The 17870-nt window shown below is 55.6% G+C and overlaps 1 protein-coding gene and 1 pseudogene across 4 annotated transcripts in view; both read left to right on the top strand.

The window, feature by feature from the left end:
- ZNF185 (zinc finger protein 185 with LIM domain) overlaps window positions 1-17870 on the top strand; it is a 58718-nt gene that overhangs the window by 18556 nt on the left and 22292 nt on the right. For all 4 annotated transcript variants that reach the window (XM_036227065.1, XM_036227064.1, XM_036227066.1 and 1 more), the window contains 9 exons: window positions 414-497; window positions 665-706; window positions 2153-2236; window positions 2681-2770; window positions 7761-7847; window positions 11053-11157; window positions 12126-12224; window positions 14580-14675; window positions 15507-15596. In XM_036227065.1, coding sequence (XP_036082958.1) covers window positions 414-497; window positions 665-706; window positions 2153-2236; window positions 2681-2770; window positions 7761-7847; window positions 11053-11157; window positions 12126-12224; window positions 14580-14675; window positions 15507-15596 — 777 coding nt within the window. The remainder of the gene's footprint in view (window positions 1-413; window positions 498-664; window positions 707-2152; window positions 2237-2680; window positions 2771-7760; window positions 7848-11052; window positions 11158-12125; window positions 12225-14579; window positions 14676-15506; window positions 15597-17870) is intronic.
- On the top strand, window positions 14107-14225 carry LOC118608012 (annotated as a pseudogene).

Below are 17870 nucleotides of genomic sequence, written 5' to 3' on the forward strand. Positions count from 1 at the left end.
CCACCCCAAAGTGAAGTGGGGCACTTGGACAGCAGCTAGGCCCCAAAGGAATAAACGCACCCAGGCTCAGCCCGTCTTTCCCCAGTCCCAACATCTGCCGGCCGCGAGCAGAGCTAAGCCCCTGCAGATGGGCAGTCCTAAGGACAGAATGCACAGTGGCAGGGGTCCCCGGGCCTGGCAGGTGCTGGGGACGAACCAGGCCCCCTGGCACCGATTGCCCAGTGTGTCACCAGCTGGCTGTGTGATGTCGCGCAAGTCCCTACAGCTCCGCGTGCCTCAGTTTTCTCTTCTGTAAATCACGAGTGACTAGCACGTCCCTTCCTGGGGCGTCAGGATTCAAGGAGCCAGTGTGGATTGGCAACATCCATCCCGAGTCCCCGCCCACCAGAAGTCCCCTCCCTGTGCCACCACAGGTCAGAAGCTGCAAGCAGTGTGGTGAGGAAGACCGCGCCCCGGGAGCGCTCCTACGTCCTGTCAGCAGCCAAGAAGAGCACGAGGTGAGTGGCACTTTGGGGGACACAGCTCACCCACCGGCCGGAACAGTTCCCCTCAGGGGCCAGGAATGGGAGAGAGACCCAGGACCGTGTGCGGCGGGGTGATCAGGATGCCGTCTGTCTAATGCGTGCATCCTGCATAACACACCGCCCTTCTGCCTCCTTTCCAGCGGCCCTGCCCAGGAGACACAGGCCCCGTTCATTGCGAAGAGGTAAGTGTCAGTGAGGAAAGCCTTAGAAGCCTGTCACTGGCCGTGGAGAAGCCTTTCCTGTCAGCTGCACAAGGGAAAGGGTTGTGTGATGGGGTGGGGTAGCTGTCCCTGAGCAGGGATAGTTGTGTGGGGCTGGTGGCTTCGGTCTGGAGGCCAGGTGAGCACCCGGGTGGCCATGGTGGCACATACGGCACCAGCAGCCAGTTCTGTGAAGATGGGAGCCTGGCCAAAAGAACAAAGCTTGTGGCTCAAATCTTCCATTTGCCAGTAGCTAACAGGACTGGACCCCTGACTCAAGATGGCGCCGTAGTATTTCTAAGGGCCTCTGGGGTTTTGAAGCAAAAGCAGCTATGCGGGCGTACACGAGTCATTCTCTTGCCCTCCCCGACTACCAGGGACAGGCTGGCCAATGCCCTTGCAGGAGCAGTACTGGGCTGGGGGCCGGAGGCTTGTCATTGGGAGCCCCTGCCTGGCCAGGCCCTTAGAAGTGGCCATGACATTGGAGGTGGGTCCTCAGGGGTGAACAGCATTCAACAGAGAATGATCAGGACACTCCAGCTGAGCAAAGGGGGGCTGTTGCCATTTGGTGAAAAGAACATCTTTTGGGAGATGAGACTATTTGGGGAGGACAGGGAAGAGACTTCTGGCAAGCTGAATTTTAGGGATGTTGCGTCAGATAGATAGGAAAGGCCTTCGTGATGAGCTAAAGGCTTAAAAACGAGGAAGCCGACATGCCAAGTGTCCTAGGTACGGGGTCCCACTGGCACACAGGCCTGGAGGCGTGGATAGCATGCCGTGTTGGAAGAGCAGAAAGGCCGAGTGAAACGCAGCCAGCAGAGGGTGACGGATGAGTGTGCTTTTACCGGCTGTCTCAGGTTCCTAGGGCTGCCATCACAAAGCACCACAAACCGCGTGGCACAAACAACGTAAATGTATCGTGTCCTAGTTCCCGAGGCTGGAAGTCCAAGACTGAGGTGTTAGCAGGGTCGGTTCCTTCCGGAGGCTGCTCTTCCGGCCGGCGGCGGCGCTGCAGGCCTCGGCGAGCCTCGCCGGTCACATGCGCCACTGTGGCTTCCGTCCCCCATCTTCGTGTGGCCACCCTCTCTGTGTGTCCATGTGCAATCTTCCGTCATCCCCTAAGGACGGCAGCCTTGGATTTAGGGCCGCTCTGCTGCCCTACAACCTCTCCTGACCCTGACTGCGTCTGCAAAGACCCTGTTTCCAAATAAGGTCACATCCACACGTCCCAGAGCGACATGGACGTAGGGAGGACACTAATGAACCCAGTATGATGTCCTTATCCCAAAACAGAGTTGCCAGGCCCCCAGCCCGGGCTATCTCTTGGCTATAGACTCCACTGAAAGAAAGCGCGTGCTTCGGGGACAGCTGAGCAGGCCACGGGGCCCTGGGGACAGGTGCTGAATCTGTTTCTCTTCTTGCCCAAAGGGTGGAGGTGGTGGATGAGGACGGGCCTTCTGAGAAAAGCCAGGAGCCACCCGTTCTGGCGAGATCCCCTCCTGGATCCAGCAGGTAATCAATCAATCAATCAATCAATCAATTAATCATGTCTGCCTGGGGCTGGTGGCTTCCAGGGTTGCCTGCCACTTAGTCACCGTGGTATCTCTGCCAGGTCATCTCCTGGCAGAGCCTCAGAGTCAGCGTCCCCATGTGCCCAGTGACAGGACGGGGCACAGAAATCAGTAAGGGCCTGTCTGGCTGGATGTCCCAGGGCTGGATGGAGCAAACAGCCCGGCCTTCAGGGAGAGACCACCGCCTCCTGTCTGTTCAGTGGTTATCTGTGTCACGGGGTTGGAGAGGGTCCGCCGCCAGGGCGCCAGCCCCACCACTATCAGGCTTGTTCAAGGTTCTCCTACAAGTTGGCCAAGTTCAACCTGCCAATGCCATCCTCCCCCTGCTGCCGGGGAAGGACGCTCTGCAGTCCCCAGCGCCGCTCACAGATGCCTTCTTTGCCAGTGTGGACGGAGGCCGAGCCAAAGTGTCTCGGGCGATTTGGATTGAGTGCATGCCGACTCTGCCGAGCCCTGCCGGGAGCCGGGAGCCCAGGTGGGTGCCTCGAGCTGACACTGGCCTGTGAGCCGGACGGACGGGAGGGTCTGGCAGTGGGGCGACAGGGCAGGGGCACGCCGAGCGCTGGCGATCTCACTGCAGGCGGGGCCCTGATTTGTCCTGATTTCTGAGCTCAAGTGTCCGGGCAGATAATGCTGCTCTCTTGTCTGCGGATGAGGAGCGATCAATACCTCCTTGTACTCTGCGCTGAATCCTGCTAAGTCCTGCTGAGAGTGCCGCCTCCCTGTGGTCACTGCTTTTTAAAGCACCTGCCTGGATTGGGAGCTTTGCCTAAATCCAGGTCTGCTACAAGTTGTGCCTCTGTGACAGCCATTGAAGACCCTGAGGCCAGAGGTGCAGAGCACCTGTCCCTAACAGGTCACTTTCAGGGGCCCCAGCAGCTGTTCCAACTCTGATAATGTCACTGTGAGCCCCCATTCTCCTCTCCAACTCAAGCCGCGCAACCATTTATCTGTCACGACAGTCCTCAGGGCCATCTCCTCTGTGCCAGGAAGGAGACGGATCGCCTGCCGCAGCACCGACCGGTGGCAGAGAGTGAGGCTGCAGAGTGCGGGGCTGGGAGGGGCTGAGGAGCTGGCGGCAGGGGCCTCTCTGCCAGGAGGCCCCTCCTCTTCATTCAGCCCTTCTTGGGATTCTTCCTGTTCGTCTGGACTTTTGTCCATAAGAACATTTGAACAAGTGGAAAGATTTGAGAACCGTTCACAAAGTAGCACTGATAGCACTTGGTGACTGATGGGGTCTGGGGGCTGGCTTACTTTGCTAGGGCTCCTGTAACAAAGTCCCACAAACAGGGTGACTCAAACAACCGAAATGTGTTGTCTCCCAGTTCTGGAGGCTGAACTTCTGAGATCCAGCTCTTGGCACGGTCGGCTCCTTCTGAGGCCTCTCTCCTTGGCTTGGAGATGGCCGTCTTCTGCCCATGTCCTCACATGGTCATCCTCTTTTTGTAAGGACACAAGTCAGATTGGATTAGAGCCTACCCCAATGATGTCATTTCACCTTAATCACCTCTTAAAGACCCTGTCTCCAAATACAGGCACAATGTGAGGTCCTGGGAGTGAGGACTTGAACATATGAGTTCTTGAGGGGCCACAATTTAGCCCAAAATACTGCACATATCTGATTATTCCTTATTTCTCTTATTAACAAAAGCAATGAATGGTTTCACATGCTTTTTAAAACAATACGGGAGGAGAATTCGGTTATACTGTATTATGGATTCGAGAGGCATTTTTACGTTTCTTCCAGAAAATTTCTTTTGAGTGCCTAATACCCACCACTTGGCTGTCACGGCAAGATGGCTGCCTCATTCTGCTGGGGCTGCCGTAACAAAATACCCTAACTGGTGGCTCACACGACACAAATGTATTGTCTCCCAGTTCTGGAGTCTGGATGTCTCAGATCAAACTTGCCTGTGAGGCCTTGGCCTCACAGACCCGGAAATGGAACAGAAACAGAACTGGGAGCAGATTATGGAATGTTCCAGACCTGGGAAGGAGGTCTGGTCAGGCAGGCGTGCTGCTTGCCTCCCAGTCTGCAATCAGGAAATATCTGGAACCTACTGGGCAGCTTCCAGGTGAGCTGCTGGCCGGTCCTGGGCAGCCCTCCTCTCACACATGACCCCATCAGGCCCTGCAGCGGGCCAGGCAGCCATCATTAGTCCCGTACGCCCAGCTCCTGTCTGCCTGGCTGTCTGAGAAGGCCAGGCCTGGCTGTGCTCCTGAAGGGTCCCTGTGACTCAACAAAAGCCTGAGTCCCACGGCACCTCAGAAGAAGCTGGTTTACGGCAGAGTGGGACAGGACAATATGACAGCCTTGTCCCCAGTCATGACTGCCCTGTCCCCCCTTGGCTGAAGTCGGAAGGTCAGTTCCTCATCTCATGCAGCGGGCCAACCGGGAGGAGCTCCCCTGTCTTAGGTGCCAAACGCTTTACAGACTTCGATGAGGGCTGAAAGTTCAGGACAGAAATGGCCACACGAGGACGCTCATAGGCTGTGTTCTTGGAACTCGCCTGCTTCTCTTCCCTTCCATCAGAAGTCCAACCATGCTCCAAATTCCAGACCTGCCCGGGCATCCCAGAGGGCCCTCAGTTCCAAGTGTCCACGTCTGGTCTGCTTGTCTCCACCATCACCCCGACCCCCCGCCAACTGCTCAGCCATGGGAGGGGCCCTCCCTCCATGCATCCGGGGCCTGGTTTCTTGGGTTTATCTACTTTTTCCCCTCTCGTTGTGGGGTAACCCCTGCCCACCTTCTGAACTGAGCTCGCTCGGATACCCCCTCCCACAGAAACTGGCTGCTGCCTCGTCACAGCACCCAGCCAGGGCAGGGCCTGTAGTCTGTGCCCCAGCATGCTGCCTGGCAGAGTAGCTGCGGAGCAGTGAGTAAGAGCACAGCTTCCAGCACAAGGTAAAACCCCGGCATTGCCCTGTACTGGCTGTGTGACCTTGAGCGACTCACTCTACCTCTCTGTGCCTCAGTTTCTTCATGTGTAAAATAGAAAGCAGTGGTAACTACTACTCAGTGCCGTCCCAAACACTAAACAGGATAATGCTTGTAAAGTCCTTTGCGTAGTGCCTGGGCGCTGGTATTGCGCAGCGCTCCCCGCTAGGGGCGGGCTGATTTCCAGGCCCTTCCTTCAAATGGCTAAAGATACCAATATCGCCACCTGCTGGCGTCTGAGGGGAATGCGCCTGTGGGCTCTGGGGGAAAGAAGTAGGGGTCTCCCCCGCTTTTCGCAAGTTCACTTTCTGCCACTTTGCATTTACGAGCAGAAAGACCTACACTGGTATCTGCTTTCATTAATCGAAAGAAATCGTAAGAGGATTTTTGTTTTTATGAAAAAAGGCAAAAAGCGAAAATAGCCCATTGCTGCTTCACTTTACGCCGTTTCGGCTTATGAAAGGTTTCATAGGAACGCTCTACGTTTGGATACGGGGTGAAACGTATACTCCCTCCGCCTCTCCTGCCTCTCTCCATCTTTTAGCTGGATGAGTCGCACACTCTTTGGCACAGGCCACTGTCAGTCGTGTTCCCACGGGCAGCTGGGGCTGCACTGGATGAGTTTTCCTGGACTTCGAAGTTTCTAAGACTGGACTAGAGCCTTCTGTGGTTAAGGGTCTGGGGAAGTGGCGGAGCTGGTGGGGGGCTCCAGGGGAGAGAGGCTGGAAGGCTCCTGTGTGAATTTGCTGAGGCTGCCATAACAAGGCACTGGGCGCTGGGTGGATTAAACAACAGAGGTTCATCCTCACAGTTTTGGAGGCGGGAAGTCCTAATATAAGATTTTGGTAGTGCTCCCTCCGAAGGCTCTGGGGAGTATTTGTTCTAGAATTTTCTCTTAGCTTCTGGTATTGCCGTCAATCATTGCTGCTTCTCGGCTTTTAGATGATCATTCCAATCTCTGCCTTTGCCTCTCGTTACTGTGTCCAAATCCCCACGTTTTATAATGACATCAGTCATATTGGCTTAGGACCCACCCTACACCAGCGTGGCCTTATCTTAATTAACTACTTCTGCAATGACCAAATCAGGTCACGTTCGCAGACACCAAGGGTTAGTCCTTCAGCATATCATTTGGGGAGGACACAATGCAACCCACAAGAGCCCCTCTGGAAGAGCTTCCGCTTGCCCTGGGGATGACGAAGGAGAGACGCCAGCTCGGGCAGGCTGAGGCAACGCTTCGTTCCTATTTCTTCTCTGACATAACAAGAAACTCCAGTGAGAAAGTATGTTTGACTTGCCTGTGATATCCCCAGGTGGAGCGTGTCCCTGCTTTCTGGCACCACGTGTTTTAGATGGAGCAGGGAGGGCTGGCAGCCCGGGGCTTTTTGCTGTCATCATAACTGTCATGGGAAGAGACTGGCGGAGATCAGAGCTGCTTGCGTGGATTGGGCCCTGTTCTGGCTTTCATGTGAGGGGAGGCCCTGCTCATGGCGGCCCTGCCGTTTCGCTCTGGTCATCTCCAGTGTCCCCAGGAGTGGCAGAGATGAACATCCCACTAACCTGGCCCTCCACGGGCTTCTAGTGTACATTGGAGCCAGCTGCCAGGGTCAACACCCAGACTCACCTGCTCCCCCGGTCCCTCCTCCTGGGACTCTAAAGTGCCAGTCTGATCATTTCGAGCCCCTTCCCCTACCCCCTTTAAGCCCATCCCATAGCTTCTCCTTGCTCTATCATATCTGGCCGCGGCGTTTAAGACATCTCCCAGTCTGCAGCTCCCCCTGACCTATCTTCCTCCAGCTGGGCTGGGGGCTTCACCAGGGCACGCCTGGGGCTCACGCCCACCTGTACCCCAGTGCCTGGGGGTAACCAAAGGAAGAAGTGACCTGGGCTGGGTTTTGAAGGATGGCTGAAGCCTCACTCTGTGGACCTGCAGAGCGATGTGTGTGGTCACCTGTGGGCCAGGCTTTGAGTACAGGAACCCTCAGAGGGGCCCTCTGAGTGCTGAGAATGTCCAGTCCTCTGTGGGCTCACCTGGTCACTTGTCTTCATCCCCGAGACTCCGCCGTCCCTGTCCCACTGGCTCTTACTGAAAATTTGCCCTTTACGTTTCCTGGGCATCTTATTTGCCGTCACTTCGCTTCAGCCCATGAACCCAGAACTCCCGCTGGCCTCGCGCAGAGCCGCTTTGGATGCTCCAGTGAGGCGATAGGCAGGGCTCGTGGTGGCAGCTACAGACAGGGTGTTGGGGCCGGGTGCTCCCATTTCCACCCAAAGGGGGGTGTGCTTGAGGGTGGGAGACTGGCAAAGGGGTCCTTCACTCCCCTTCTTCTGGAGCCTGGAGGCCAGTGGCCCAAGGTCAGCTGCAGTGCCAAGAAGGGTCAAGGCCAAAGAGGAGACAAGAAGGGAAAAGGAGCGGGTCTGAGTGTCCTCCTGCACTAGCGAGGAGGCTCCCAACGGAGAACACCCTTGGACGCCCAGAAATCATGGGGGGACTTTTCTTACCAGCAACTCTCTTTTTTGGCCACAGCACAAGAGGCGAGGAAATTGTCCGCCTGCAGATCATGACGCCCGGGGCGGGACTCCGCCTCATGGCCCCAGACCTGGAAGGAATGAGGTACGGGGGCCCTGCTCCTTCCACGACATTCTAGAGACGAGGTCAGCAGGACTGGCAGGCAGATGATGAGATCTGAGTGCTGGTTGGTGGGAGACACGGTCAACTCAGGGTTTCTGTCCCCATGTCCTTTCATTCCACAACTCTTGGGGAGGGAGCGCTTGGTCTGTGGGAGGCCTGGCCCGTGGACCCAGCGGTGACCACCCCCTGGCCAGAGCTGCTGACTGTCTGCCTGGTGGGAGAGGCAGACGCGGACACGAGCCAGCTGTGAGGGCTCGGCCCTGCCGAGCCCCGGGGATGAGACGGCCAGCTGTGCTGGGTGGGGACGCGGGGTCCGCGGAGCCCCATGACATCACTGGAGCGGTCGCCCTGCCTGTGCGAGGGAGCCGCCAGCACCGGGGCGGGGTCACTGGGTCAGCCTTGACGGCTCCTGATGCCGCCATGCCCGGTGCTGGGGAGGGCGAGGGACAAGCGGCCACAACCAGCCAGGAGCATGGCAGGCGCCACGCCTGCCCCGGGGAAGTGTGCAGATGGCGAGGTCACAGGCAGGCAGGTTTGGGGGGCTGGGCAAGGAGATATCTGAGCAGACAGGGCGGGCCGAGGGATGGATGCCTCCCTTCCTCTCGGCAGCAGCTTCTCTCTTGCTCATCTAGCTATTCGCCCAAGTGGCATTTACCGAGCCCCTGCTACACACTTGACCCCCGTGCCAGGGCCTGGGAGGCCATGGTGAAGCAGCCAGACAAGGACTCTGCCTCGTGAAGCCTGGAGTCTGGGGAGGGAGGCCCGAATGCCTGCCGCAGCTCGTCCCTGGGGCACTGGGAGCGCTGAGCAGGGGCCTTTCAGCAGCCAGGGGATGGGGCGGTTAAGGAAGGCTTCCCAGGGGAACTGACACCCAAGACGAGTCTTGACCGATCTCTAGGTCCCTTAACTCTCCTCCCTGCCACCCCCCCCCCCAACAGCCTTGTCCCAGTCATTCTCTTTTGGAGATATTTCTGTCCCCACCGCACTCTTCTGGGACCGGATGTCTACCATTACTCATGCAGATGTCTACGACTCTCTTCTAGGGCCCTGTCCCTAGACCCTCCTCCATATCTCTTCCTAGGTGACATTTCTAAAAGGCAGAAGTACTCATGCCAACCCACTGGGGAAAACCCTGCAATGGTGCTCCCTGCTCAGGCTCTATAGCCTGAACGTCATACCTTGCCTGGGCCTCCCCCCAACTCCCTTCCCTGGCTCCTCTCACATACGGCCCCCCAGACCCTCCACTCCAGCCCCTCAGCCCCAGGCCTCCATGTGTCCCCCAGCACCTGTGCAGGCTGTAGGCTCTGCCTGGAGTGCCCTTTCCTCTCCACATTTTTCAGTGCCACCCCAAATGTGTCCCATCTGAAACACTCCCTTCCCCTGCGTTTCTTTCCGAGGCAGCGTGCACGAAGCTCTTTCCTGCTGAGCTCACGCAGCGCCATGTTCCTGCCTCCAGCAGAGAATGTTCCACACCGTTGTCCTCTCATGAATCAGTCTGCCCCAAGGACCCTGAGTGCCCAGACGGCAGAGGCTTCACTCCCTTTGGGCCTCAGTCCAGGACAGGAGTGTAAGAGTGTTTGTTACTGGAATGATCGAGAATCATCCACGGTGACAATGTCTTTAGTAAGGCAACATTGGAAGCTGCTTCATTGGACTCTCTAGGGTGACCAGTCTCTGAGAAATAGGGCAAAAGGACTCTCCCTCGAAATGTAGACGGAAGCCATAAGGCCTCTGACACTTGGTCTGGGAGTGGCCAAGCTACCCCAGCCTGTGGAGCACCCTGGAGCACCCCACTCCGACTTTCCAATGGGACAATCAGGTTGGAGCAAAAGCTAGAATTTCAAGCCCCACCCCACCCCAGACAGCCTAGCAGGTGTCCACATGCAGATGTACGTCCAGTCGCTGCGTCCATTTCACAGGTGAGGGAGTAAACTCTGATGGCTCACTCGGCCGAGAGCAGGCAGACACAGGACTCCCTCCTAGGTTGCCCAACTCCCACCCAGCTTTTGCTCCATGGCTCACTATACCAGTGGGGATCTGGGAGGGGAGGATGCAGGGAGGGGCGATATACTTAGTATTTTTGGCATGGATGTATTATGAGATGATTTATAGGCATCCAGATGCAGATAACAACCAGGAGGCATTCGAGGGTTTGTGGTTGAGGTTTGAGAGAAGAGTCAGGGCTCTAGAGATTTCCACGTTATATGCAGATGAATGAGAGCCAAAATTATGGGGCTCGATGTTGATGTTTACATGGGGTACAATGTCAAGTGAATCAAGGAGAGGGTCCAGCGAGCTGGGCACAGACCCCAGTGTGGAAGACGCAGCTGTCTCTGGTCATCGACCCTGAGGGCAGCTGGAGGAGGGTACTCAGGTCTGGGCAGGTTCAGTGTTAGCTGCCGGAGGGTCAGTCTGCAAGGCAGTGGGGGTATGGGTCAGGAGCACAGAGGAGAGGTGGGAACAGGCGTAGGTCATTGGCTCAAGGGGGACAGTTGACGTCACGGGAGCAGAGAAGGTGGCCAAGGTGAGGGAGCATGCAGATGGAGAGGAACCCTGGGAGTACCAACGTTTAAGGGGCAGAAGAGAAAAAGGCAGAGGAGACCGGGGAAGTATGGCACAGGAGGTCCGGGGCGGTGTCACGGAGTCACGGTGGACGGATGGGAGCGAGAAGCTGGGAGCATCCCGCTGGGTCAGTGGTCTTGAATGGCAATAATGACAGTGTCTGTGTCAGCTCTGACCCCATGGGGCTCCCTGATGACCTCAGAGAGAAGACGGAGGTTGAATTAGGTTAGGGTCGGTCTTATGCCACAGAGGATTATGGTCCAGCTCTCGAAAGTCTGACCGCTGGGTTCAGATCCCAGCTCTTCCCCTTGTTACCTCGGGAACTCGGGGTAAGTCACCCGGGCTCTCTGTGCCTCCCTTTGCTCATCTGGAAAGTCGGCATGGATAACAGCAGTGGCCCTGTCCTGGGGCTGACGTGGAGAGGTGATGCCTGCAGAGTCAGGACAGTGGGGTCTGGCCCTTCGTCAACAGTAGTCATTAGTACTGAGATTACGGGCATCGACCGATCCTGCAGTATCAGGTTTTAAGCCCTCTGGAGACAGCTGGCATTTGGGGATGAGATAACTGCCACCACCTGCGTGTGGCTGGCTGCGGGGGGGTTAACTTCTGTTTCTTTCCTCCACAGGTCTTCCCCGGACTCCAAAGACAAGGAAGCGCCCAGCCCCAGAGAGCCCAAGAGAGACATGGCTGGAGAGGAGGCCTTCAAGGGCCCCAGCCCAGACTCTGAAAGGTAGCTCAGTGCACGACACAGAGTTCACACGACCCTCGGTCCAAGGTCCACGGGTGGAGCTGGGACCGGGACTCCCCACTCACTCACTGTGTCCTCAGTGAATATCTCTGTTGGATGAATGAGTAAAGGAGCGCATGAGCTGTAGACAGGGGCGGGCCGCTGCCAACATCCCTCAGGGAGCCTGGGACAGAGAAAGACAAAGCTCCAGGCCAGGCCACCCCTGCCCCAGCCCTGGGCCCAACCTCACCATCCTTCTACTCTGTTGAAAGCAGCCCTGCTGATGGCCAGGCCAAGCAAGGCCACTAAACCATCAGTTTGGGAAAGTCAGTGATCAAAGGATTCATGGGCCCCAGCAGGGCACATAGCGGGGACTTTCGAGATGACCTGTAGACAAAGGGAGACGTGCTGGGGGGGAGGACGGGAGGTGGAAGCATGGTGACGAATGATGGGTCCAGAGGGGGTGGCCGTGCCCCACCATTGCATGACCATCCCACTGACCGGGGGAGCCTGGGTGTGATGAGCGGTGGCTGAGAGTTGGGCATTTCCTCGAAAGGAAGCGTAGCCAGTGGTGGATAAGAGCCGCACACCCCTATTTGGGACTCGGCCTGGGAATGAGGGAAAGGGACCCAGGATGGTGGGGGAGCTTCGTCTCTGCCCTGAGCTCTATGGTTTGTTAGTGGCCCCAAATGTCTGCCCCTCGTTTTGTTGGCCACTGGCCCCGCATCGCGCCAGCCTGCTCCTGAGTTGCCATCTTGCTCTGTTTCTTCACTCCACTCCTGCTCCCAGCCCTAAGGCTTTGGAATAAGAGCAGAAATCCCTGCTGATGGTGGCTCGGTTGCAGTTGGAGCAGCTCAGGATGGCAGCCAAGGGCTTGAGCTTCTGGTCCTTGAGGCCTACTCCCAGGACATCCAAGTTAGATTAGATCAAGACCCAATCGAACTCCAAAAATGCTTCTCTTTCCATAATAGGTCAAGTGCACAGTCAAGGGATGTCAACGTGGGATCCAGAGCCGTCAGCTCCCCATTTGAAAGCTTGGCTGGAGCAGACATTGGTTCTCGGAGAGGAAGGTGAGCTGCCCAGGGGAGGCAGGTGGCCCTGAGTTGTTGATTCTCTCACATCCCTCGTGACAGGTCAAGGTCAAGTTGCCAAAACTGCTTGGGCCGTTGGGGGCTGAGCACTGGTCATTTCCCTGCTGCTTCTGCCATCTCCGGCAGTCCCGCCCCCACGTCGCTGGGCTTTCCGCTTCCGGGTATTACCTATGTTTCAGTCTTCTTCCTTCTGCCACTGGCTCTCAAGCTCCTCCAGAGGGCGCACAAGGGCCCCCTTGCAACTGGAGGTCCATCCCCCGCCTGGGTGGGCACCGGGTAGATAGGATGGATGTGCGAAGAATGAGTGAAGAGACAAACCAGCAAATGAATGACCAAATGATGGATGAATAGGTGCCTTCCTGCTTCCTGGCTGAGCTCTGAGAACAAGCTAGAAGGATGTCCTTCATCCCTGCTTGCTTCCTTCCCTTCCAGAAGCACCAAAGCCTCCTTTTCACACCTCACTCTCCTCCCTAACTTTCTCTGCTCTGACCTTCGCTGAGAGGAAAAAGCGTCCCCAGTGAGACAAGCTGGGCTCTAAGTTCTCAGACCTGGGTGGAGTCAGGGGCCTCTTTCTCAGATGATTTCGGGAGGAGCAAGGTCCCAGCTATCCCCAAGTGATTCCAAACCAAGCATGAGTCATCCCTGGGGACAAAGGCTAGGCATGCAGATGTTGGCACAGGTAGTTCGGAACAGATGGCCAGAAAGGAATTGCAAATCGTTCAGAGAGCCTGACCGCATGCTGCCGGCCAGCACCCTGCCCAGGGGCGGTCCGGCCTCGGAGGGCATCCGAAGGAGCCCCCGCCGGCTGCTTTCCCCACTGGCCCTCGCGGCTGCCCCTGCGTCCCCAAGCCCACTGGCAGCCCCCCGCCCTTCTAACTTGACGAATTTGCAACCGATGCCTGGACCCAGAGCCCCAACTCACAAATCCAGAAGCCCAAGCTGACACGGGAGGGGACAGCAGGCCCCAGCCTCTGACTGCTGTGCCTCAGCAGCTGCCAGGAAAGGCCGGGCACTGGGCTGAGGTCTCAGTTCTTCAAGCTGCCACTTGTGGGGAGGACTGTGGGAGAATCAACCCCTGCATCGCTGTGTACTGTCAGCGAGTCGCGCAGATTGACCTGATTGGCTGGTGGCTGTCGTGGAAGACTTGGTCCAATGTGATTGGGTCTGGTTCTTTGAATATTTATCCAGATCATTCTTCTTGCTTACACCCTCCCTCCCCCCACAAAATGAAGTTTTTGCTTTCCGCTTTCAGTTTTTTAAAAATGAAGCCAAAGCTCAAATTAACTTGCAAAATAAGCTGCAGAAACATCTCGAGTTCTGTGATTTTTAACCCGGTCTTTTACCCTATCTTACCTATACTGATTTTGACAATGATTTCTAAGAAACTTGCTTTTACTGTCCTTCCAAAGAAAACATCGTTTCTTGTGGAAGAAACAACCACTCTCTTTTTCCATTAATTTTCATGAGTTTACTTAATAATTGAATTTAGCGATTACGGTTGCAAGTACAACTGGTGTAAGTGGGTTTGGGAACAAACACCAGCAACTTACTGGGCTTATTCTGCGGCTTTGCGCGCGGCGGCCGCCAGGTGGCGCACGAGGGACGCAAGATGGCCGGGCCGTATCTCTCAGGTCTCCTGGGCGCCTATTGCGTTTTATGGCCTTTTCCCCCTATTGTAGGGTCGCCAGCCCCTTTGAGTATCTGGAGAGCGTGACAGGCCTCTTTCCTCTCCATTGCCCCCACCCCAAGCCACAGGGCCCAGTAATAACAACAGGAATGCTTTAGCACATGTTAGGGCCCAGACATTATTCTAAGTACTTGGTGTCTGTTAAGTCATTTACTCTTCTCAGAAAACTTACAAGTCTACGGCGATGCCACCCTGAATGTGCTCGATCCTGTTTGATCTTGGAAGCTAAGCAGGGTTGGGCCTGGTTAGTACTTGGCTGGGAGGCCACCTAGGAAGACCAGGTGCTGTAGGCATTAAAAAAAAAAAGAAGAAGATTTACGAGGAGGACACGGTTATCCTCATTTCACTAATGATAAAACTGAAGCCCAAAGAGATCAGGTGATGTGTCTGAGGTCACACAGCTGGGAAGTGGCAGAGCAGTGATTTGAATCTGCTCAACGTGCCTACAAGGAGCATGGACCCAACCACTAGGCTACGTTGTCCTGATGTCAGGTAGCTGTGAGATATGGATAATGTGCTCTGAGCATCTGTTTGAACAACTCCTCAGTCTCCATTGCCTGTCAGGGACAGAAGCCACCCTCTCACATGGGAATAGATATGCAGTCACTAAGTCCTGAACCCAGACCGGGCTTGGCCTCCCTCCACAGGGCGCGCGCAGTTGCTGGCTTCTCCCCTCTCCTGGATGACCTGGATGTGCATGGCGTCAACTCTCAGCCTCGTAAAGCTGGACCAGTGGCCACCAGGTAAAAGTGGGGCGACGCAAGATGGCCGGGTCTGGTGGCCATCCTCATTGCCAGACATGGCCTTCAGGGTTTGGCCTCGGCTCCGGTGCCCCAGAAGCTCCCTTACACTTCTCAGCTTCATGCCACCTTCCTATTGGGTGATCGTTGTAAGACAGGGAAGGTGAGAAGGGCTCTGACCTGCAGCTAGGGACAGTGGGGGAGGGGGACAGGTGATAAGTCAGGGGATCCTCAGCCCAGCACCTATGTGCAGGGACCCAAGCTGAGGTAGCCGAAGGAGGACATTGGGAGGTAGAGCTTTGGAAGAGACCCTGCTGAGGAGGTCTCAGCAAACCTCTCCTGTAGGGACTGCAGCCTGGCCTAGCAAGGAGGAGTCAGGGAGGAACCCCAGGGTGCACGTGGAGGTGGCTGGGGAAGGCACATGGCTCCAGGGGCATGGAAGTAAAACGGGAAGAGGTGGCGTGTTCCCAGGCTGCAGGCTTCTGCCCTGTTTCGTATACCAGTCCACCAGTGGGAGTGGCCACTTTGCTGTAAGTGTGCGGAGCATTTAGGAAGGGACAATCTGTCTGGCCTCCCAAGACTCGTAGGTCAGGCAAGGACCTGGAATCCAAAATCAGGAGGCTTCCTCAGGGCCTTGCAGCTGGTTAGGGGTAGTGCTTTGTCTTAGACTCAGGTGCTAAGGCCACAGCCAGGACTCTCAAGATGTTATCACACACCGTGGTATCCGTGCCACACTAATGGCAGGAGTGAGAAGGCAGCTGGGAAGGGGAAGACCTGGGTCCCCAGTCTCCTTTGGTCTGAGGCCTCAGCAGGCCTGTGTGCTTCCTCCCTCAGCTCCAGTGCCACTTTGGCCTCTGCTGTCCCAGCTGACAGGAAGAGCGACAGCCCAGCAGACCTGGTGGACACGGAAGCAAATGCAAAGGGGTAAGGAAGGCATTAGCCAACAGTGCTGAGCTGCTGTGATGGGGAGAGACAGCTCAGGTGTGCATTAGCCTTTGGCTGGAAAGGTGAGGGCAGTGAGGCCTGTGGACTGGCCCGGGGCACATAGTAAGGGCTGAAGCCCCAGCTGGAACGTTCTGGCCTCTGCCTCTGAGTCCACAGAGCCTTCCACTGCACCTTGTTGCCTTCACTCAGAAATTCCTCCATAATCAGCAAGTCGCCCAGTCTTTCAGTCAGCGACCACTCAGGCAGCACCTTCCCTGTGCTGGAGGCCAGAGCACACAGACAAATCAGACATGGCTGACGGGGACAAAGCTGGGCGCAGACTGGAACAACATGCTAAAGCAGGGGAAGGAGGTTAAGCACGATGGCTTTGTGGGGGAGGTGACTTTTGAGCTGAATCTTGAAAGGCGAATAGGAGTCCTCCAAACAAAGGGAACAGGATATATAAAGGCCTCAAAACAACCTGGTATTTCCTGGGCACTGTATGTAGCTGAGTGTGGCTGGCACTGAGGGTCTTTGTGGGGCAATGGGAGAGTGGGAGGTTCGTTGAGGTAGGCATGGGCTGATTGCCCTTTAATACCAGATATCATTAAAGATCACAACAGCTACTTAACTTCGGGGCACCTGTGTGCACAGCCTCTGCTCACAGTGTCTCATACAGTCCACCTCACGATCCTGCAAGGTTTGTATCTAATTAGAATGAAGAACGAACACCTTGAAGCCATGTCTCTGTACCTCCTGGAAAGAAATAGCCAGGGTGCTGAGATAAAGAGGTGACAGTGAGGAGAGTTATTACTTAAATGGAAGGAGGGCTCCTCCTTAGATGGGAGGAGGGAGGCGACTCAGGTGAGCTCCTCTAAGGAAAAGAAGGAACTAACTCTAGGGGGAACGAGGAGAAAAGAGCTGCAGATAGGGAACCGCAAACCTAAAAATCCTGCAGTGGGAACGTGCTCAGCACGTTCCAAAGCACAGAGTGGCTGGAGCCCGGACAGTAAGGGGGACCATAGACGGAGCAGGGCCTTGGTAAGCCATGATAAAGAGACGATAAGGAGGTTGGATCTTATTTCAAGTTTTAACCCAAAGAGCAACACGATCTAATTTAGATATTTACAAGGTGGACGCCTTTTTGTATTTTCACACCACATTGCAGTTACTTCTTTACATTTGTGACCTCTACTGAAACTGGGGTTCTGAGGAGTGGGGTGGGCAACGGATCTCTAAGGTATGAAGCCCTATTATGTGACTTGTTTTGGTTCAGACTGCACTGATAATTCAGAGTGAAAACAATGGACGCCTATAGTGTGCTCTGCTAGTTGCTTTACGATCTTCCCAGCAACCCTGTGAAATGAGTAAGATGGGGGAAACTGAGGCATGGAAACTTTAAGTGACTTATTAAAGTGCTTATAAGCCCCAGAGCTGAGTTCCAATGCAAGAAGATCTAAGAAAAACCTCAGGAAAAATTTTTAAAAGCTAGTTTATAAAATCTGTTCTTCGGAGCCTATTCGTAAGACCCAGGAACTCTCAGGTTGTTAAATGTTATTATGTAAAGCATGCTGTATGCATGATCTCACCTAATAGTCCCCAAACATGAGCAAGGATCTGAATTCTGATGCAATTTTACAGTGGAGGAAACAGGGCTCCTGTGAGGAGCAGAGCTAGGAAAAGAGTCCAGGCTTGGAACTACTTCCCTGTGATGTGCACAAGTTTGCAAAATCAATAGAAACTTTCTTGAACACAGTGTTTCTCAACTCTGGATGCACTTGATAATCACCTGGGAAGTGCTTCTTTTTCAAAGCTCCCTATTTATTATCATGTCCAGTCTAGGTTGAGAACCATTGTACGTTACTGGTTCGCTCCCACTTCCCCATCCCCTAGGGGTCACTTGGGAGGAGGGTGCTACTGATAAATAGTGGGTGGAGATCAGGTATGCCGCCCAATGTCCTAAAAGAATGCACAGGGCAGCCCCCATCACTTATCCAGAACAAAATGTCAATAATGGCGAGGTTGACAAACCCCGTTCTAGACCTTTCACGATCTCTGCGGAAAGACAGGAGAGTCTGGATTGAGTGGGGAAGCGGGTAGTCGCAGAGAAAAGCCCCAGTCTGGGCAGCGAGCGCAGATGTGCGCCTGCGCGTGTGTGCCCCGGGTTTCCGCGCGTCTGCGCCTGCGCCCGCGCCCACTGTGCGTGTGCGCCTGCGCGTGGCGCGTTCATGCGTGCGCGCCTTTACCTGGCGTGTGTGCGCATGCGCGGGCCGC

This window comes from Rousettus aegyptiacus, unplaced genomic scaffold (genome assembly GCF_014176215.1).
Source record: "Rousettus aegyptiacus isolate mRouAeg1 unplaced genomic scaffold, mRouAeg1.p scaffold_m13_p_9, whole genome shotgun sequence".
NCBI classification, from domain to species: domain Eukaryota; kingdom Metazoa; phylum Chordata; class Mammalia; order Chiroptera; family Pteropodidae; genus Rousettus; species Rousettus aegyptiacus.